The following is a 22,856-nucleotide window of genomic DNA, read 5'->3' on the forward strand; positions in this document are numbered from 1 at the left end:
CCGACCGCAGCTGACATATTTCTTTCGTCCTATTTGGACGACACAGTCCCAGCCTATGCAAATCCTGTTCCGCCTGCTCCCGTTAATAATGTAATTCCTGTCCCGCCAACTACTGTTCCCGGGGGTCAAGTTCATATTCCAGCACCCCCGGACCAGCCCACAGTAAATGTACCCGTTTTACCAGTCACTCTGCCAGCCCGTACAGTATTAACTGACGATTCCAGCTCAGGAGGGGCTGAAGGAGGTGCTCCTATCACCCCGCCTCAAGTTAGACGACTGACGCTGCATGACGTAGCGTTACAGCGTACGCCAAAAGTGGCGACATACACAGATCTCAAGCGACTTCTTACTGACTGTATATATGATCCAGTTCCAGGCGAAGATCACATGATCTTATATTCAGTACGTTTAAGACGGGTGGCCAGCTTTTTGATCACCCTGCCTGATATGAAGGAACATCTAAACAGAATATATCGTTTTATCCGTACAGGAGAGAATCCAGGAAGTATTCACGAAGCTATGTCACAAAGGAAAGCCGAGGTTCAACTTATGATTTTAAAGTTCCTGATTAACTGTTTAGTAAGAGAGCAAGATTATCCAGAAAAAGATCAAGAAGAACTGAAAGTTCTGACCAGGTGGAGTGACAATATAGCCGAGGGAAAACACAAGACACAAGGTAGTGTAGAGAGTATGTACAAGAAAATTCGTAAGGGAATAATACGTATACACCAGAAAGAGGAAGCAAAACGAGCAACCGAGAAAGAGAATGACTCTTCCAGTGAAGAGGTAGACAGCGAGAATCCCTCCAGAATAGCGTATGTAGGTAGAACTAGACTTTCCGACCGATATTCACGCCTAGATTACAAGAAAGCTTTTCCTCCTCCAGTACCAGAACAGTGTTCTCTTGAACAAGTATTCCAGGCCACCGATCAAATTCTGAAATCACGAATAGGTTATAGTGAGCTTAGTACAATGCATGAACAAGAACTAGCCCGATCAGCAGTCCGATGGACTAGTGATTCCACCACGTTTCCAGATGAAATAGTGGCCCAAATGTTTCTGAAACTGCCCCCAGCCGAGCAACGTCTGGTGGGTATGTATATGATCCAGCACCTCATTACGCTGTATGAGGAACAACATTCTGATCCAGGTCCTTTACATGATGTACTGAACGAGTTACTCCAAAACAAATGGAAAGGTCTAGGTACCGATTTAATTAGTGTCATACTAGAACAGCGCCACAAGTACCGAACGTTTCTGAATCCACATTTTGTTCATGTCTCACCCCCAGAAAATAAATCATTCTACATAGACAGACAGAATCCGTTACGAGAAGTACATCCAGTCAAGAAAGAAGATGGTAGTCTAGAACGAGTATTTGTTTACACCCCTATCACGAAAATAGAACTCTGGAAATGAAAAAGTTAATTCCCTGTCATGATAAAGATCCAGGAGGGTTTCACCGTGAATTAAAGGACATGCTCCGTATGGGAGAATACACGTATCCTGATATCATTAAAATGTTAAAGGTCCTGTTGCCTGCGGGCATATATGAAAAACTCAAAGAAAAAGAATGGGAGGTGGGAGAGAAAAAGATAGATTGGACAGCATTAGAAACTGAAGATAATACACGAGTACCAGGTACCGGTCTTGGGGATAAAGCTAAAGCTTTGCCCGAATTGTTAATACAAGTCTTGCCAAGATTACTAGCCACGAAAAAGGAAGATTGGGATGCCATCTCAGCCTGTAAACAGAAACAAGATGAAGATACTAGTGATTTTTATTCTAGATTTGAGAAATGTTTCATTATTAATAGTGGTCTGAAAACAAGTAGTGAGTCATATCCCCATCTTTTTGTTACCAAACTAGTCGAAAATTCAAGTCCACAAGTTAAAAATAGAGTACTGAAAGTCGAAAGTACCTGGCAAGCTAATACTCTGTCACAAATGCTCCAGATGCTCCAGTATCACCAGAACAGAATCAGGGAAGAGCAGGAACACGAAAAGAGACGTATGAAAGACACGAAAATGAAAGTATTAGTTGCACAATCTGTTCCACAAGACGGTCAGAAGAGGGGTCCGAATCAAGCCAGTCATCCGACAGCTCCCGTTAAAGGGACATGCAATTACTGTAAACAGCCAGGTCATTATATAAACGAATGTGCAGTTCTGAAACACAACATAGCTACTGGTAAGACAAAAGAGAGACCACGTCCGCATAGACAAGAACAAGTTTCACAGACTTCCCAGCCACCGCAGAATGCACAACAGACAGTTACAGTACCGCAGCCTATCGCTGCAACACAACACGTTACACAGCAGATGTACCAGTATGCACAGTCAGAGTATCCAGATTATCAGCCGTATTCATGAAACAGCCTAGAGAGGGAGGTAGGCTTGCCTCTCATCGAGATTCCTGTAGATCAAGAGGGTCCCTATGTACACAGTCAAGTATTAGGGAAAGACAGAAAGTTTCTGATTGATACAGGGGCAAGTAGGACTACCATCAGTCATGACGAGGTTCCAGGGGCTCCGCTCTCAGGCTCTAGAAATGTTTCCCTTGGATTTTCAGGAAAGCCTATTGTTAATGAAATATCGAAACCAGTTACTCTAGAAGTCAGTCCATTGTCCCGATCTACAGACTTGTTACTCACGAAATCATGTCCAGAAAATTTACTAGGCATTAGGACCCTGAAAGAATTAGGAGCAATCATATGCTGCTCCCCAGAAGGGGTGCGATTGTTCCTGAGAGATTTTAAAGGTCATTATGTATTACGTGATTTTGATCCAAGATTATTGAATGTACCGCAGCATTTATGGGCGCAAGGTCCAACTGATGTAGGTTGTATGCATATCACACCCCATCGTGTTACCCTGAAGCCAGGTGTTGTATTACCACGAATCCGACAGTACAAATTGCCACCTGAGGCTGTAGCAGCCTTATCTAAAATTATTGACGAGCTTATTGTTCAAGGAGTGGTTGTAGAGACTGACTCCAATATATGTAATTCTCCTATCATTCCGATTCTGAAACGTACTGATCCAAATGCACCTCCAGTTTATCGATTAGTGATTGACCTTCGAGAACTTAATAAATGTATCATACCCCAGTACCCAGTGGTTCCAGATATTTCATCCCTATTGACAGCAATTGATTCTGAAGCTACGTTCTTTACAGTTATTGATCTCAAGAACGCATTCTTTAGTGTCCCCATTCATCCAGACAGCCAGTTCCTTTTCGGATTCTGTTTTAATGGAAAAAGCTATAAATTTACACGAGCTCCTCAAGGTTTCACAGAAAGTCCTAGCATTTACAGTCAAGCACTTAAAAGACAACTAGACAATATTCACATGCCAACTGACACTGCCCTGCTCCAGTATGTCGATGATCTACTGATCACAGCCCGTTCTGAACGTGACTGCGAACGTGCGTCACTTACAGTCTTGTATTTCTTGGCCGAGATGGGGCACAAGGTGTCCCCTTCCAAATTGCAATTCTGTGTCCAGCAAGTGGTCTACTTAGGACACTTACTGTCCAAGAGGGGTAGGCAGTTGACACCTGACCGTATCCAGTTAATAGCACGTCTTCCACAGCCCAAGACACAGAAGGAGGTACGAGCTTTTATCGGCCTCACTTCTTACTGCAGACAATGGATTCCTCAGTATGCATTTTTAGCCAAGCCACTGATACAGTTAACGACACAGGAGGCAGCCGTATCGACTGTCCTCCCTTGGACCCAGGAACATACACTTGTTTTCAATGAGTTAAAGAAAGCTTTATGTAATGCACCTGTTCTAGCAACACCGAACTACAATAAGCCTTTTACACTTTTTGTTACTGAACGTGATGGTACTGCATTATCTGTTCTCACACAAGATCAAGCAGGACAATACAAGCCCTGTGCTTATTTTTCTAGCACATTAGACCCAGTAGCCCAGGCTCTGCCTGCGTGCCTCAAGTCAGTTGCAGCCACAGCACTAGCTATCAGACAAAGTGATTCCATAGTGTTAGGACATTCCCTGACAGTACAAGTTCCACACTCCGTGGAAGTTCTTTTAAACCAAACACAGACCCAGCACTTGACAATTGCACGTTTAACAGGTTATGAACTGACACTGTTTCAGCCACACATAGAAATCAGACGCTGCAACATTTTAAATCCAGCTACATTGTTACCGTCAGTTACTTCAAATCCTGCCACACATGACTGTGTGGAAGTTGTTAACACTACGACAAAGCCAAGACAAGACTTGACAGACATTGCATTACCTAATCCCGACCTGACACTTTATGTGGATGGTTCATGTATGAGAACAAGTACAGGAGAATTAGTAGTCGCGTATGCAGTGACTACTGAAACCGAAGTTATAGAAACACATCGTATAGACACCCTGTCTGCTCAAGCAGCAGAGCTTGTCGCTCTGACCCAAGCCTGCATACGTGCCAAGAACCTGAAAGTTAACATATACACAGATTCACGTTATGCATTCGGAGTCGTACACGACTTTGGAGTACTCTGGCAAGAAAGAGGTTTTATGACTTCTCATGGAACCAAGATTCAGCATGGCCCCCTCATTCAAGCTCTGTTAGATGCAATACATTTACCGACAGCTATCGCCATCATGAAGTGCAAGGCACATACGAAAGCCACTGACATCATTTCCCAGGGTAACGATCTAGCAGATCGAACGGCCAAGCTTACAGCCCAGACTCCAGACATTCCAGTTAACACGACACCGACACACATTCCAGATCAGACTACTTGTATGACCGTTAAGGACCCAACACAAGATGTGATAGATATACAGTTACATGCCACTCCAGAAGAAATCAAGAATTGGTCTGAACAAGGAGGGGTCCAGACAGATCAAGGATGGTTGTCAAAGGGAAAAGCCACATGGTTTCTCCCCGACTCTATGGTTCAAGTCATTATTAACACCGCACATAGTCCAGCACACTTAGGAGAAAACGCCATGTTACACAGTATTCAGAACCTCTGGTTCAACAAGCATTTACGAGCAGCAGCCAAACAGAAAGTGTGTACCTGCATGATCTGTTGTCAGTTCAATCCAGGTAAAGGTATCCCGGTGGAACAAGGTGGATTCCATCCTCCTGACCACCCTTTTGAAGTTCTCCAGATGGATTATATTCAGATGGAGCGATGTCGAGGTTTCAAATATGTTCTCGTAGTTGTATGCGCTTTGTCCAGGTGGACAGAAGCATATCCAGTTCCAGATTACACAGCCGCGACCACTGCCAGGCAGTTGGTTCGTGAGTATTTCCCCCACTATGGATTGCCTAGGGTCGTGTATTCAGATAACGGCCAGCCATTCTCATCCGAGCTCATGAAACAAGTTTCCCTTCTGTTAGGGTACCAGTGGAAGTTCCATTGTGTACGCCATCCTGAAGCAGCCGGTCTCGTAGAGAGACATAACCAGACTCTGAAAATCCGCATCGCCAAAGTATGCGCAGAGAAAGGCGTAGATTGGATGGTCGCCCTGCCAGTCGCCCTTTTTTATATGAGAATGGTTGCTCATTCCCATTCAGGTCTATCTCCATATGAGATAGTGTTTGGTCGTCCCCCAAATATGTGGGGTACACCTAGACCACGTACAATTACCGATGTTGACAGTAATATGCTGACAGATTATTTGGCCGCCTTGATGTCTGCACTACAATCTTGTCGTTCACAGGTTGCCGCTGCATTTCCAGACAACACCGAAGTGAAACCGCACGAGGTCGTTCCAGGTGACTTCGTCCTTGTGAGAAATTTTGATCGTTCAAATCCGCTGGAGCCCCGTTGGAAGGAGCCCCGCCTTTTTCTTCTCACCACCCGGACAGCAGTGAAAGTCGAAAACAGAAAAGGGTGGCTACACGTGAGCCACGTCAAGAAATTCCATGGACTTAAAGCAAAAACTTTTCTCAAAGACTGCCCCGTTCTCAAGGATTGCCCAGACACTGAATCTAAACTTCCCTTGTTAGAGAAAACTCCGCAGCAGGAGTATAAAACAAAGTTGAGGTCTAGTAAGTCAGTCAGTTTAATTGTCTAAGTCCCTCTCGGGTGAAACGGTTAGACAGGTTCCTGACATGTATGAGATAGACCCGCACAGTGAGAGAGTTAGTCAAAACTCTAAGAGATGTATCATTACTCTGTTTTTTCTATTATTTCTGAGTCTTATGGTTACTTGCATAAGTTATGCTTTACATTTATGTTTTCCTTTTTCACATGTACATATGTTTTCTAATGTTACAGTAGAGCACACATTTAGTGACCTGCCTCCTCACGAGTTATCATATCGTCTTGCTATGCGTAATAATACTTTTATCCGAATGCTGCACTATTCACACCAGACCAGCAATGCCACTAATTGTTGGGTGTGTGGTCGACTCCCCCCTTTCCAGACTTCGAAGGGAGTTCTGCCACTCTTTCCCTATCCATTTTCACACAATGGTTCGTGTGGAGCATGGTCCACGTTAACGTCATCCTCAAATGATATGTCCCTTCTGAATCGAACATGTTTCCCAGACAAGCAAAGTCTTTCCCATAGAACAGGGTTAGATCTAGAAAATGAAGTATATGATTTAGGTAATTATTCCTCGAATTTCATGGTTCTGAATGTTCAGTCCGAGACTACTCCAGATTTGCCTGCTATTTCAGTTCTACCAGTTAAAGGCGAATTATGTGTCAGAAAGAATGGTTCTACACATGTAGGACATAGTGATTGTACCACTATGGTCGAGTATAGTGACAGTGGGAAATCTATTTTCAAAGCCTCACGTCATTCTTATTTTGTGTGTGGTCAGACCGCATATGTACGTCTGCCCCTAGATTGGGATGGAACATGTTATATTGCCTTCCTACTGCCACCAGTTTTCCTAGCCCCATCCGATTATCACAGAAACACACATCTAGTACACGTTAGACATAGAAGGGAGATCGAGTCCCCAATTGTCGATCAAACTGAAACTGCCTTAGAACAATATCAAGACTTCAATAAAGGTTTCTTTTTCTTCATAGGCCCTGTCCAGAATAGTAAATTAATACGTAGGCTAACCAGAACCCTTGAAGCAGTAGTGAATGAGACTACTTCCGCTCTAGGTAATTTAACTGAAGAACAATCTGCTATTAGATTTGTCGTGCTCCAGAATCGTCTCGTCCTTGACGTCATACTGGCCGATAGGGGAGGAGCTTGTAGAGTCATCGGATCTAGTTGCTGCATTTTCATTCCTAATAACGCGCCGTCTGTTTATTCAGCTATAACCAGACTTCATAAAATCGCCCATCAGTTACACCAGAATCCAGGCACCTGGACATGGTCCGGTTGGCTCTGGAGTATAATATCTGCCTGGGGATGGAAAGTATTGTCATTCCTGGGTATAGCAGTAATGATCATATTCAGTTGCTGCCTCTGTTTACAATGTGGCCCTGCGATTTGCGGCTTGTGTGCTACCTCTTGTATTCCTAGTCCTAAGTCCCGTTCCAAGACAATTCGAGACGAGCAAATGATGCTCTATGAACAGATAGATGGAATCATGAATATTGATGTTTCCTGATGGAAACGTAGGGCACAAGGAGGGAATGAGGAAAATTGAATTTTGCCTTGTTAATATGTGCCTACGTGTTCCCCATCCTATGTTATATGTGCATGATCGATATGCATATATCCCCCTATGATCGATTTAAGACGCAATTATAGTTTTGTCCAACTCTAGTATGCCAGTATCCAGTTCTCGTGAAAGCAACGAGTATTAGGCCTATGTTGCCACGTTTTACATTATGCACGTTAATTCACCGCATTGTCCCCGTTTCTAGGCCTCAAAAGGGCCCGGACACCAGATTCAAGCCCCAGTCTCCTGAACCCACTCCGAGGAGCGATGCAGCCCCCACCTGCATCCCTGACCCTTCACTTACTTCCTGCCGCGCAGCGCGGTGCCCGGCCTGGCTCTGCCTGCCTGTCTGCCAAGAATATGTTATGCCTCCAGTTATCAGTTCAGCTCTCCGTCTTCACATTCCTAAGCTAACGAACCGCATAAACAGCTTCAGCTATAGTCTAGTCTTTCTGTCTCCATGCAAGAGAATTACTGTATTAATATTCATAGAAGATTCATAGCACACGCAATACATGTAGAATATATGCATGCACCAGCCTTTGTGTCCAGTAGCCTTTGCCCTGATAACTTTTAGATTCTATCAACATGTACTCCAAACACCAGATACCAGATATGTTATAGGTACATGTCGTCCTGACACCGCAGACTTTAGTCTCCTCTTCTAGTGCAGAAGTCATAGCCCCCAGTTCTCCCCGGTAACACGTCATTGCCCGTTTGCGCGCACCACTAGGTTAAAGGTCCCAGCTACTCAGGTAGCCCCCTCCATGTTTCCGCCCACTTTATGACACTTCTGTGACATTCACATCACATGTCTACGTACACGCCCTGTGCACGCCTTCTCTTCACGCCCATGTCTTCTTATCTTACGCTTGTCATAAGTTACGCCTACTGTATGTAATGTAATAGAAATGTCTTACTATATATATGTTGAATTGTGATGAAACGGGTGCAGCTGCCTTCCTTCCTATTTTATTTCAGGCTGTCCCGTTCCAGTCCCTTCCCCTTTGCCTGAATAAAGCCTGTTCAACTCGGATACATCGGATCCTGCCTCTTATTTATTGAGCTATCTGTTATTGTTAATATATTCAAAAATAGTACCGGTAATTAATTATTTATTTACCACAAGGGGACTATCATCTAGACAATGTAATTTTCTGCACCACCTTCCATTTCTTTGAAGAAATGGTCTCTTGAATGGTGAATCTAAAAGCTTTTCTAACCGAATTGATGAAGTCTCGCCCCCTCCTTTGAAGGAGGAAATGTACCGCAAAACACTTGGAGAGTGATGGATTGGCTGACATTTAAAGGTGTCATAGCTCATCGCAAAATGAGTGCCCAGGTCGTCAGTGCTTGTTCAAAAAGAAGGTGGTGTATGATGGTTGCACTGAGAGTGCCTGCGGTTCACTCATGCGGCACACATATGTGATGGCAATCAGGAAGACTGTTTTGAGCAACAGTAGTTGCAGTGAGCAACTGTGCTTAAGCTCAAAAGGCGTTCACATCCAAAAACTGTGCCCATCGCAAGGCTTTGCTTGGCTAAAGGCACAAAGCATCAGAAAGTTTGGCTTGCAAAAGGTTGGAATGAAAAGCATTACACCAGACAACAAACTTCTACCTAGCACTGAACATAGAGGTGCATCAAGTTGCAAAGATTTTCCTTGTCCTTTTGTGATGGTGGTCTACAATTGTACCCGCTGTTACTATTTATGTGGGTTGGGTTCAATATCAGTTGATGTGTGCAGGCTAGGAGGGGTGAAGCAATTGGAAGTACTCTACATCTTATGAATTCATGTCACAGCTATTGTTGTTGTTGATTATGCCTGTTAATAAATACGGACGAAAAAAGGAATTAAAGAAAAATATTTTGACACCGTTAGAATATAAGGAAAAGATGATGGTAATCTAAATAAAAAACGATTTTTTGATTTTATATAGCAAAAACAGTGAGGATGAGAATTCTGAACACGTATGCACCAAAAACAGGCCAGTGCTATAAAAAAAACTATTACAAACAATGGACAATTTTCCGAAAGGAGAAGCGACAGTAGGAGGCAAATGTTATTTAGTATGGAGGGGTGAACTAAGAGAAACCATCCGCAATGCCAAATATATAAAGTACCTAGTAAAAAACTGAAGAACCTACTAGTAGACCTGCTATTAATAGATGTGTGGAGGTATACACAAGGACAGAAGAGTGATTATTCCTTTTTCTCAGCCACACATTGAGCCAACACAAAATCAGACTACATTTTCACAGAGGCTATTCAAGAAATTGGAAATATTTTAGATGGGGGGGTGGAATTATTTTCCTAGAGCACAGGTACATGATTGTGGAATGGTCTAATGGAGCCCCTGACCAATGAAGAGAGGAGATGGAAGCCTAAATATGATCTCCTTAGAAATCCTGCTAACACACAATAACTTCACAATCAAATTAATTACTTTATACAATGGCACATAAAAGACCCTTCACCACAGCTGAAGTTTGACAAATTGAAGCTGTTCATAAGAAAGATAGCTCTAGTAGAGAAAATTATGTAAAGATCTGAGCACATTAGACATGCTTAAAAGGCACTAACTACGTCAGGGAGAGTGTGGAAGCTTAACAGGCTGAAAGGACAACTGACAATGCTAGAAACTGTTCCAGCAGAGAACATCCCTCTACATCTAAAACAAAAATTCTATGTGAAAAACAATAAAACAGATTACTAGCCTTATAATTTAAAGCTAAATGCAAGTATATAGCTACAAATGTATGGCCCTTTGGGGAACTTCTAAAATTCGAGGCAAGGGAAACTGGAGACCCTTTGGGTCTTTTATCAATGATATAGTGGGGGAAGAGAAATGAAAAAGACAGCGAAGAATATCCGTGAAGGTGTAACCTGCCCTGACTTACACACACCCAAAAGGAATACTCCAATAAACCGATAGAGAAACATAAGTCAGGGAAGCAATCAGATATTTGAAACCAAAACTAGGGACAGCAGAAGGTCACAAAAGGTTGCTGCCCGCGATGCAGGCCCAGATGGTGGATTTCGTTCATATGGTTTGGTGTTGCCGCTCTCTCCCCTCATTCATTGGCAGGCAATATTGCAGATTCGGAGTAGGACCTCGGGATGGGCAGTGCCACTTAAGATCCACTAGGTATTACAATGCCTGCTCCATTCTCCTGCAAAAAAGAAATTGAGCAGAAAGTTTGTCCTCCTTGGCCTGGTGTTGGCTAAACACCATATAGCGATTGGCTAGCTTCGCCCGCCACCCCCTATATATGTGGCATGATTGAAAGAAGTCTCTGAATGGGCAGTTGCAGAGGGGGTGCGCAGGAGACATATAGGTATGATAAGCTTGAGGATAATCTAAGAGCTTGGTCGGCTATGTTATTCGATTTAAAGGAACCACAGGGACTGGCACCCTCCGGAGATGAGCTGACGTGAAGTACTGAATACACCCTAACATTGCTGAAATACAGCAGGAACACCCTGGAATACGAAGGGCTGCCTCACGGACTGCACCAGTGGCTAGGACCGAGCAGGACAGCAAGGTGTGGGGAGCGGGGTAGGGTAGGTGTCAGGGGGGGGGTTCGTTTTTTAAAAATGTTTTCTGGGTCAGTCCATAGACAGTGGCTTGGTCAGAGTCAATAATGCTGCACGGTTACAACAATTAACAATGTTTAATTTTGTTTGAGTGAATGGATCCTGTAACAATGTTTCTTTCTTCACTTTATTGAATGCGGATGCGTAAGGTACGTGTCTCAGCTGTAACATATTCGCCATACATGTTTATATTTCTGCTTGTAGAAAGGTTGACGTGGAACACTGGCACTATGCATTACGCTGAAACGCCTTCAGTCCTTATGATATCACCCAAAACTAATACATTTTATTTAATATATACATATTTTTTAAAGTTACAATAGGTTCACAGCGGCTTTATATATAAACTTGGAGGAAGAACTAATCCCCCCAGTGATAGAGCGCCTCAATTCTTTCAAAGAGGAAACCAGGGTAAAACCCAAATGAGAGAAGCAGACCCAATCCCCAAACAAGGAAAGGATACTTAGGACTGCAAACCATACATGGCAATCATATTACTGAATTTAGATGTCAAAATCTTTGCAAAGACATTGGCCAATATGCTAGCTAAATATATGCCAGGATGGATGGAGTCTCATCAATACAAATTTAGCAGAGGCCTTCAAACACACAACAATAACCAGGGGAACTTGCTCCTCAAAAAGAAGGCAAATACGAAATAAAATCCCTGAAATATTAGTTAAACTTGAATCAAAAAGAGAGTTTAACCAAGTCAGCAGGAGCTTTTTTTAAGTCCATACTACAAAGACTTGGATTCAGGAAGAGATTTTGTTTTTGCGTCTTTATTGTTTACTGAGATCCAGAGGCCCAAGAGTACTGGTAAATAGAGCAATGTCGGACGCAATCAGACAACAAAGTGGGTTGCTCCACAGGTGGCCTATTTTGCCACTCATGTATGTGTTGAATAGTTGGAAACTACAATAAGGGAAGCCCCTGACAACAGAACACTGATAATGGTTGTACTATCAATGGAAGTTTACAGTCCAAGGCATTGGGCCATAGAACACCAGGCTAGTGCCAAATGCTTCTTATGCTAAAGAGCATTACTGTGAGCCTTACAACAGCAGGAACAGTTAGGGAAAGAGAGGCATTTAAAAATAAAGCATCCTATTTGTAATTCTCAAAATAGAAGGCCACACTGAACAAAACACAAAAAATATACTGAAAGACTCACTGACTTTCGCATCAGTCAATAGTACTTACAACTTTCTATCAACTCTAGGACTGGTAATGGCAACATGAAAGAAAGAAAAAGAAAAGTTGACACCTTCATGCAGCACTCCTGCTTGAATTCAGTGACAATTCTCCCTCATATTTTCATATAAGGCGAGTTCTCTTATTCTCATCCCACCATCCACAATATGGATGTACGAACCTGTGAAACTGCTTGCTACTGTGATTTTAGTTTGTGCTTCTATTAACGACAAAATGATGGAGAAAACTGGCAGTGGCAAATCCAATAGGTCTCTGCTTAGAAATGGCTGTGCTACGGGCTCTACCAATGCTTGTTGGTACTGGCATGCAAACACATTCATCAAGACACATGGTTGGCAATCTTGGAAAAGGAGTGAGAGAGAAAGGATACATATGCCCTCCCATAGAGCAATCAACCGCAAATAAAATATGTCCCTCCAAGTGTGCCACTGAAGGATGCAACTCATGAAGTCAGAAGTCTGCCAGACCCAAATGCTCTGGGAAGGACAAAACACAGGAATGGGGAGGAAAGCCTTTTAAATTAAGAGCAGACATCAGAGACAAACAAAGTTGTGCAAATATGAGCAAGGGGATATGGCATTTATGCTGCAACTGCAGCTAAATGTAAACATATGGAAGTGTATGCCAATCTTGCTTTCGACTAAAGGCAGCAGATAATTTCCTTCTCATGGATTTTAATGGTGGCTATGTGCCTGCCATGCAGCAGTGATCAAATGTTTCCACTTGGCAGCGCACCAGGCACGTGTGGGGCGGGTTAACTTGACTCAGTCATGATTTGCATATATTGCTCCAGGAGCCCGAGGTAGCCAAACTCTAAAACCTCAGGTGTCAGATAGCTAGATTGACCAGCATGGGACCTGGATGATAGAACTGGCCCTGATGATTACTTAGACGGTCGACCTAAGTGGTAGTTTCTCTTGTGGGCTCACCTACATCTCAACCAGGGTCATCTGGCCCACATCAGTGCCACTAGGAGTAAGGAGTATAGACACGTGCTTCATTTTGCACGCACAGGATGAGATGGAGGAAGGAAAATCACAAATATCCTGGAACTTATTCATCCATAGCGCACCGACTATGGGAGTGGGTAACCGGATGCGAAGGCTTGGCATTTTGGGTGGTAACAAACCGAACAACAGTGGGTGTCCTTTGCTGGCAGGTAGTACGTTTGAAGAGCTTACTGGTTTCACTTCCATTCCTAAACTTGTTGCTGCACGCTGCTTAGTAGGTCCACAAAGTCTCTTTCCATCCCCAGCTAATGGTGCCCTAAGAGCTGTAACTTATTGAAAATAGCCCAGTGCCATATCCCCTGGAGTGTAGACAGGTGAGATGAATGGGTCCCTCCCCAGCATATGAATGTAATACATGACCATCATGTTGTCTGTCTTTATAAGCTTTGTTTTGGAGAGCTCTGAGAGCTAGATGGATTGCGAGGAGCTCCAAGTAGCTTATATTGTGTCCAGGTATCCTGACCATTCAAGCAGGTGAGGGGAGCTCCGCACCCTACGAGTGAGGCCCCCACGGTAATAGCTGAATTGTCTCAAACTCACAACCATTACTCTCCAGGAGGAACTTTTGCAGCGGGTGCACGTGCAATCTCCCATGCAGCACTATTGCAATACATAAAGTCATCATCTCAACAATTGAATCCTTACAGAAAGAGGCAGCATTACATGGCAGGGTATGGAGAGCATGCTTATTTACAGCCACATAATCTACAAACCATAAGTTAAAGGTAACTAATATTTTCTAATATGTGTCAGAGTGCTCTTGGAAGTTTAGGAGTACAGTTACATACAAATCTAGGATATTTCTCTGACCAGCAGCTTGGTAGCTAGCTATCAATGTGTTTGGTCTTTGTCATACCAAAATCGAAAATAAAAAATCTAGACTCATTTCTTAATAACACCATATCTAGGAGTATTCACATTGATGCTTCAGTGAAAACTATAAAGTTACATCTTACAGTAGTGACTAAAGTGAGTACTAGGATTTAACGCAATTGCATAGCCATTTTAATCCGAACCACCAAGTCTCCGATTGACTATAGGGTGCCCTACATCTAGGAACTATCAAAAATATTTGGACAGATAGTGTGAGCATATGGGAAAGTTGTGAATATATCTCTGTAAGTGAGATCATCTTTCTGGGGCAGCAATATTCTCTCTATACCATTCTTTCAATGGAAGTTAGAGTATATTATTAAATCGCATGTTCTGTTCGTAAACGTAAGCAACTCCTAGTACCATTTTACCTGCAGGAAAGCATTAAAATCTAACAATCTGCAAATACCCCAGGACCAGATATAAAAAAAAGTAGCATGACCGTGCAAGGGTTAAAACATTGTAAAACAGGAGACCACAGGTTGTCTAAGCATCAACCATCATACCAGCTGGAATGTGTGTTTAAGCCAAAACATAAGACGCCTTGAGCCCAATTTGGCTGGTAGGGTTCACTCGGACTCACAAGCTAGTCCAAATTGTCTTTCTTTGTCCTATCTTTACAACTAGTCTTGCATGCCTTGGAATATGGAGCAGTGTCTAAAGACAATGCTGCATTGCAATGGCAACTGTGTAAATGTGCTATCTAGCTTTTCTGTTCTGAGTATTGTTTAGTGATGACTCCTGTTTTTCGATAAGCATGACAGTGCAGTCCTACTATGTCTTATACATGTTCTTTTTGAGGTTCAGTGATACGTATGTTATGTGCACCTGCGTAATGCATCCCCGCCATTTGGGGAAGCAGCTTTGCACTAAGCCCACCAGCGCTTACAAAACAGTCCAGCTCTGCTGTTTACCAGCACCGCTTCTGAATTCTCTGGCTCAGAAAGGCCGCAATCTTAGCTTCAAACACCCCTGCAACCTTACTCTCCCAACCCACTTCCACACCCTGTTGCTCCGGGGCTAAAGATCCATTTAAACTCAGGTAGACCAAATCAGTCAACTGGTTTCTACATCCACTGACTTAAGCACTGGTTTCAAATGGTCCACAAAACACCTACTGAACCCAACCCGCTTCAACACTCTTTTGTATAAGCTCTAGAGGAGGTAGTCATAGAGCCCAGTAGGTCTACTCTTCTGACCCAAAATGCACCAGATCCACAGGAGATTCAACTAGGTTAATATTGACCCCAGCACACCCACTTACCTGATTCGCTTCTGCAGCCTCTGGCTTCGGTTCTGTAGGAGTTCCACCTGGGCCTCCAGCTCAGCCTTTTGGTCCTGCAGCTCTTCCAGAGTATTGCGCAGCTGCCTTACAGACTCCTGAAGACGGCGCTGCTGCTTCTTGGTCTCTTCCAGGTCAAGGCTGCGAAGGTGGGCCACAGCTGCTTCCTGTAAAAGAAAAGCCAAGTTGGAGGTTTGTAATAAGAGTTAGAGCTGTGTGACTGCATCTATGAACTTTACGGAGTCAAGGTGATCCCGCCACCCGCCTTATCTGCTGAGGAGTGCAACAAAGGTTCTATTGTACAAGCTCTTCCAAGCTTAATTTGGTCAAAAAAAGTATTCGCTGGTCTGGAAGCTGTGGAGGTGTGTGATGGCCACCTACAAGACAACTGTCATGCTTATTTTTTGCTGTACCTTTCACCTAGTGTCATCACTTGAGTATCGCCACAACACAAACAATAATAGAAAAGGGAACTTTTCTTAACAAGAGGTTCACACACCAATGATGCCTAAACTTCAACACTACTGGCTCAAAGACCAAACAGACTTTAAAGGACAATGACACAATTTGCCGTCTTTGGACAAGCTATCCCCAAGGCTCAGCATAGATGGCTGCATTCGTACAAGTTACTTACCTTCTGGAACACTCTTTCTGGTGGATACTCTATCTAACCACATAATCCTCACCTTTAGAATATCTTACAAGCACTAGACTGATTCCATAAGTTTTCATAACAGTACTTCTGCATGTCGCTAGGTGACTTTCAATGCCTCCAAATTGGTCTGCAGCTACAATAGATTTAAGTAGAGTAACGTTTGCACCTAGGATAACTTCTCATCTCCACCATTCCAGATTGTCTCCCCAACCCAGCAGTGAAGCAAATGTCAGCACAGTCTGCTCGAGTGAGGAAGGGAGAGGGGTCACCTGCTAATCAGGTTGCGGTCAATCAGCCCCCACTACAGATTTTGTGTAGTCTCCTCTGCAACCTGAGTTATTTCCTCTACTTTCGCTTCGTATTAGGCCAACTGAGACATCAGATCCCACTGCAGAGACCGCATATGTTATGTGGCGAGGTGGAGAGAAGGAGGCATTGGCCAACAGGCCAAGAAGTTTCAGAACTGCTCTCACCGAGATCCAGGACCGGGGCGAAATGTCAAGATCATAGCCAGAATGTCCTGGATTCAATGCGACAAAGGAAAGGACCTGAACTGCATCTCCAGAGGGCTCCTATAAAAGGGAGCCTCTGCAAAGGAGTCAGGTGTTAACTTAGCTCGCTGATCGAGAACCCCTACAATGTCAGAAGGTTTGCAGTTGTCTGTAGGTGGTCTACGACTGACTGAGGCGAGTTCACACTCAACAGTAAGTCATCAAGGTTGTGTAAAACTGGAATCCACAACCTCTGAAGACGAGTAGTGACAACCACCATCACATTCGTGAACACTCAAGGGGTGCTGGTAAGGCAAAATGGGAGCACAGCAAATTGATAATACTCCTGGCAGAACCCGAACCACAGGGAAGGTCTATGGGACTGCAGGCTGGGCATATGAAAGTACATGAAGGTCCAAGGCGACCATTTAGGCGCCAGGATCCAGGGCAGACAGAACTTAGGCCACTGTCAGCGTTTCAAATTTGTCCTTCTGCAAGAAGACATCTAGAGTACGAAGGTGAAAAGTATGACTAAGGCCTTCATCTTTCTTTGGAACTAGGAAATTGGAGTAACAGCCCTTCCTTATCGCCAAGGCCAGCAACCTCTCAAAAAGCACCTTTGGACAGTAGTAGAGCATGCAGCTATTGTAGTAAAAAGGTTAGATGTTTGTCTGAGATCTGTTCATATGTGAGTCGAAGCAGTGGTGGGTCAGAAAGAAACAGGAGGGCATAGCCCTACTGGATGATCTGGAGGACCAAACTATCGCAAGTGATGGACTTCCTCCCTGGTAGATATGTCAAATCCTGCACGGTGGGTGGGTGCCACCAAGGGCAAACTAAAGTGGTTTGATGCTGCTGTTACAGAGAGGGGGAATAGGAAGATCGTACCTGGTGACTTGGACATTTTATGTGTGATCACAGTCTCCTGCCATAAAAGAGCGAAAGTGACTGCAGCAGGGTTGGGGTTGCCTGGCACGGTCTATACGCCAAGTCTCTGGACTAGCTTCGAAGGATTGAAACGGATGATGAAAATGTCTGGCAGAGGTAAAAAAATAACCAAACAATGCCCTGGAGCCTGGGTTTCCTTACAGAGCCGACTCCGCGTTTTCAACAAAAAGGCAGGATCCATCAAAAGTTAAATGCATTAAGGATGCCCGCATATCTCCAGAGAAGCCTGTGGCTACGGCGCAACACACTAGCCTCAGACTGCTCGTCCCAAACAATCAGTAGTGTCCAGGCCAGCCAGATTTATATATTTGGCAGCGTCAGGATCATCTTGAATGGTTTGAGCCAGCAAGGCTTTGAACTGTTCCGGGACCAATGGCAGGATCTCACTGGTCATGCCTAGTAGGCAACTAGCACTGACCAAGTTCAAGGCTAGGCATGCTGAAGAGAACATTTGTTTCCCAAATGCCTCAATCCTTCTCGACTCCTGGTCTAGGAGTCGGTTGTCATGGGGGGCGTGTTAGTATTCACTTTGCTGCTGGAAGCTCAGACCACCAAAATCTCAGGCATAGGATGCTGCGCAAAAAAATCAGGACAGTCAGGCATCATTCTGTAGCGTCTGGCCACCCTTTTGTTTACTGGTAGGTAAGAGCAAAGGTTAGACCAAGTGCCCAAAAGGATGTCAGTTGGGTTCCATGAACAGCAGTCAGGGCTCAGAAGTCAATGGCCCATGCTGAATAATTTCAGTAAGTGCATTTGTTTCAATCTTAACAAAAGGAAGTTGTAAATCCAGGTCCTCAGCAGCTTGTCTGGTAACTACTTCATAAGAAGTTATCTCTTCCGTTGGCAGCACAAAGGAGGGAATTAAGTATTCACTCCACTGGCCTCCTGTAAATCCATGTATAGACTGTCTTCATCATAATGAAGGGTAAAATCATCCTCATGATCTCCACTGTCATCTATAAGTGGAGGCCTAAATCTGGTCAGAATCGTAACTGAAAAGTTGGTGGAACAACTGAGGGTGGCTCCATGGTAGCGGAGTGTTTTGTTTCAATTAGATCATATAAACCTGGGTCCGATGAAGTGAAGCCTGGGCCCAACTTAAGTTGGGGTCAAGCTGGATTTGTTTCGGGATCAGATAGCGGAGCGAAGAATCCACTTCTAGCAACTTCGGGACAGGCATCGAAGAAGGGGCAGTGCAGGTCATGGAGCCGGAACAGAAGTTGCCACTGGCGTTGGTGGCGGAACAAAAATACGCATTATAGCAACCTTGAAGGCCTCGACCTGCTGCGGCATCGCCGTTGACTGAGGAATCTCAGGCGCATCGGGATCAACTGTGGTATCGGTTCCTCAATCGGGGATTGGGAGCAAGATCCATGCGGCACCCTGACGTCCTTGCAACTTGTTGGGATAGATAGTGATGGAATGGGGTGGAATTCCGCTCAACTTTCTTGTGTTTCCACTTAAACTGACCAGATGACCTCAACCCTGAAGGGCTGTTGAGGGACTGGCCTTGAGAGCAGGAATGGGTCAGTGCCCTTGACTTAGATAGGGACTTGTATGACTTCTTTCTATGTTTGGTGACATACAGCTTCACTTCACGGTCTTGAATCGCCTTCAGATGCATTGGGCAACATTCCCCACACAACTTGAAGTCCTGGCCATAGCCCAAACACCCTAGGCACTCCTCGTGCGGGTCAATCTCCGACATCTGTTTACAACAGCCGTGGCCCGATTTGAACCCTGTAGTTTCAGATGGTGATATTGCTCCTTGGCACACTGTAATTTAGCTTGAAAAAATAATGTCATACGAAAAAAGGAGAGCAACACCTGCTCCTTATACAAGTTTCTGCTCCCATCACTTCCAAGGTGGAACAAAGTCAATGCAGAACCCCATGGCGCCACTTGGTGGCATGCAGGAGCACAGCTATGAAAACTTTTAGATCCAGCATCCATCTGAGGGACAGTCTAAAAGGTGAGGTATTTGTGTTTAGAAGTATCCATCAGAACCATGAGTTTCTCGGTTGAGTAAACTGGAAAACCTCACCTTTATGGGCCTTCTCACTTGTGCTGCTGACATTGTCACTCATCAGACTTCCTCTCAATCATAGGGCAGCTATCTACGTCACACATCAGCATTCCTCACCTCGAAGTCCTTCTCAAGCATGATGGTGGTCAAATTCACATCAACAGATCTCACCTCACGGTCTTTATTAAATTGGTCCTCATCCTCTTGAAACTTCTCTGTAGCCTTCCTAAGTGCCTCCTCCTGCACGTTTGAAAAAGAAGGAAAAAGGTGTAAACCCTGGGGTCAGAGTGAAAGCGCAGTATATAAAACTCTGAATGGAAGCATGTGACACATGGGTCGAAGCCAATACAACATGTAACATATGGGTGCATAGAGAGGAAGTGAGATATAGGTGGGTGCAGGCACAAGTGAGTAGGAAAGGTTACATATGTATGTATGTGTGTGTGTGTGTGTGTGTGTGGAGTGGTGGGTACAAAAGAGACTTGGTTATTTGGGTGGTGACAGAAGTATAATAAGTCTGGGAGGGAGATGCTCTTGTATTACTAGGAGGCATCGATTGAAACGATTAAGTCTAAAAAGAAATAAAATGTAAGCAGGGAGAGTTGTCAAAACTTGCTACTTAATAGGGGAATCACGGAGTAGTGCACACAGCACAGGAATGTGCACATGCAGGTCAGATGTGCAGTCAAAAAGATAAAGCTGATCCATGGGAGGCCATGTAGAAATTACAGATAACCGTGGTTTGCCAATAAGCATAAAAAAGTATTCAAAAACTTTGGCAAGTCCAATAGGACTTCCCTGTCAAATCTACGGGTTTTGCCATCTTGTTTTTCCTCTACATGGCCACTGCAGCCATGCATAGGAAGCCAAATTGGAACAGTTTACAAATATTCTAATGTGCCAATCTGCTAATAGAGCTGTGTGTGGTGCTCAGAGTGCAAGGAGTTGGGGAGGGAGCTTTTAAAAATAGAGGGAGAGAAGGGAGATCGAAAGGGAGAGAAAACTAATCCTCACATGCACTGCAATGCAAATATGACAGAAGTGGAAGGATATATGTCATTCCAATCAAAGCACAGAGAGCCCGAAATGCCTCCTGGGCAGAAGAAAACACAAGAACAGGGAAGTAAGTCACTGAATCTTGAGCAGAGAAATGAGATGGACATTAAAGCCATCCAATGGTGAGTGACCCAAAGCCCTCTTTATGTACTCAGGGCCTTTTCTTTGTTGAAGTATACAACAATAGACAGCTAAAGTTAAAGTGGTCTGTCGGTGAGACCTAAAAAGGTCTAATTCATTTCTAACTTGCCGGCCACTTCTGATATGCCTACAAAATGGTGAAGTCGAGAAATTACACTTGCACACTGGAGGAGTGAGATGAAAATTATACCATATATGCTCCAAAAGGCACTACCTTATGTGCAGTGCAATGCAAGGGTGCAGGACAGATTTTCAATACTAGACCCCAAACACCCCATATGGGACACAATTTGTACGCACCTACAGTCTATGGATGGATGACTGTGAACCAAATAGCGTTTTCACTAGAGGACCCCCTCCAGCAGCTTCATTTATTGGAGAACATGAAGAACCTGAAACAAATACTGACCTGGCCCTCACACCGTAAACCAGTTGAAGCGATGTCCACAGCTGTGTCAATTATTGCTGAAGACGACTACTCACCTTCATACAGAATAGCCTTTACTTCAGCGTTTTTTATCTTTGGGTAGGTGTTCTAGATATGGTCTGATATCTGACCACATTTGACTGTTGTATCTGGTAAGTAGGGCCAAGTCGTTGGATGCTCTGATGGAAATGGCTTCTGTAGCAGAAAAACATTTGCCCATGTTTTCCAGTCTTCTTCCTTCTTCATCAGTTAGTTCTGAACATGGCAAAGTCGGGTTTCTGGAGCATCTTTGTGCGGCTTGCATTACTATGGAGTCTGCATGGTGGAAATCAATTTAATATGGAGGTGTCTTTTCTGGTGCCTTGTATTTCTTATATTGGGTCCGGACGGGGATAACAAATTAAATACAGAGGTGCCTCTTCTGATGCCTTGTATTTCTAATCGAATCTTGGTATTACCTCCACAACTGTGGCTGGTGTTTTCACAACCTTTAATCCTTGAACCAAATCTGGCCAATGATTGGTATGGTTTTTTACAGTTTTTTCTGCAGGTTCCTTGAAATCATAAAGGAAAAAGTTATTTGCTTTCAAATCTTTTTGTCACTTGATTGAATTATGAAAAACATTGACATCTAATGGTGGGAAATCGACTGCAGGAGTGGCAACACCGGTAAAAGGTTTGACATAATTGCCCCATTCTCGGCCAGAATATAGAGGAATACTCACCCTCTCCTTGATCCTCATCTGTATCCGGACCCTGTGGCGGAACAGGCTGAGGGGCCGAAAGTGAGTGATGAACAGGTTCTTGGACTTTTTGTAGGTGGTAAAGGCACTTGAGTGCAAGGGGTTGTAGCCCTTATTTGTGGTTTGTAACTGGATTGAGTTGAGAGCTTTGAAGGTAGTTCCTTAGGATTAGATGGAGTTGATTCTGGAAATCATCTTTAAAAATGAGTAAATGTAAAATGTGTAGGTTTGCACTGTTTGATTATGTGTGTTAAATCCTACTGTCAACCAATCTTCATCATGATCACGATCATCATGCTACACTTTTTTCTAAATTTTAACAACTACATACCGTATATTCACTGTGCTTTTTTTGCATGTGTACCTACATACTTACAATGAATGATCACAGTTCCATTAGATCACCAAGCTACTCTTAGCTTTGATAAGATCCTCGAGAGTTCAGATTCTCTCTGTGACCATGATCTGTGGGAAAACATATCTGTCACTTCCTCATATTCTTCCTTTTCTGGGTTTTGGTACTTCACCTTTAATTGAGCAGGACTGTATTCTAGTCTTAAAAGGGCCCTTCTTCATCAGAGTCTTCTCTGCCCAGTCAACGCTGTGGCAGATAAGGTGTGACATTACTTGATGAGATGTTTTCTGGCATTAGAGTAAAAGGAATACCTTTTATTCAAAATTAGGGTCATTTGAGAGCTTTATGGTGTTAAAATATCTGTTCTCATGGATGATGTGGCTATTGTCAATGTTGTCATCGTCGTCAGTGCAGTGGCAGATGACACTGC

At 43.8% G+C, this 22,856-nt stretch overlaps 1 protein-coding gene across 6 annotated transcripts in view; it reads right to left on the bottom strand.

The window, feature by feature from the left end:
- Positions 1-22,856, bottom strand: part of CEP164 (centrosomal protein 164) — a 385,375-nt gene that overhangs the window by 74,159 nt on the left and 288,360 nt on the right. For all 6 annotated transcript variants that reach the window (XM_078682279.1, XM_078682276.1, XM_078682274.1 and 3 more), the window contains 2 exons: positions 19,876-19,944; positions 15,567-15,751 (listed from right to left, as the gene is read on the bottom strand). In XM_078682279.1, the coding sequence (XP_078538405.1) occupies positions 15,567-15,751; positions 19,876-19,944 (254 nt within the window). The remainder of the gene's footprint in view (positions 1-15,566; positions 15,752-19,875; positions 19,945-22,856) is intronic.

This window comes from Lissotriton helveticus, chromosome 3_1 (genome assembly GCF_964261635.1).
Source record: "Lissotriton helveticus chromosome 3_1, aLisHel1.1, whole genome shotgun sequence".
NCBI lineage: Eukaryota > Metazoa > Chordata > Amphibia > Caudata > Salamandridae > Lissotriton > Lissotriton helveticus.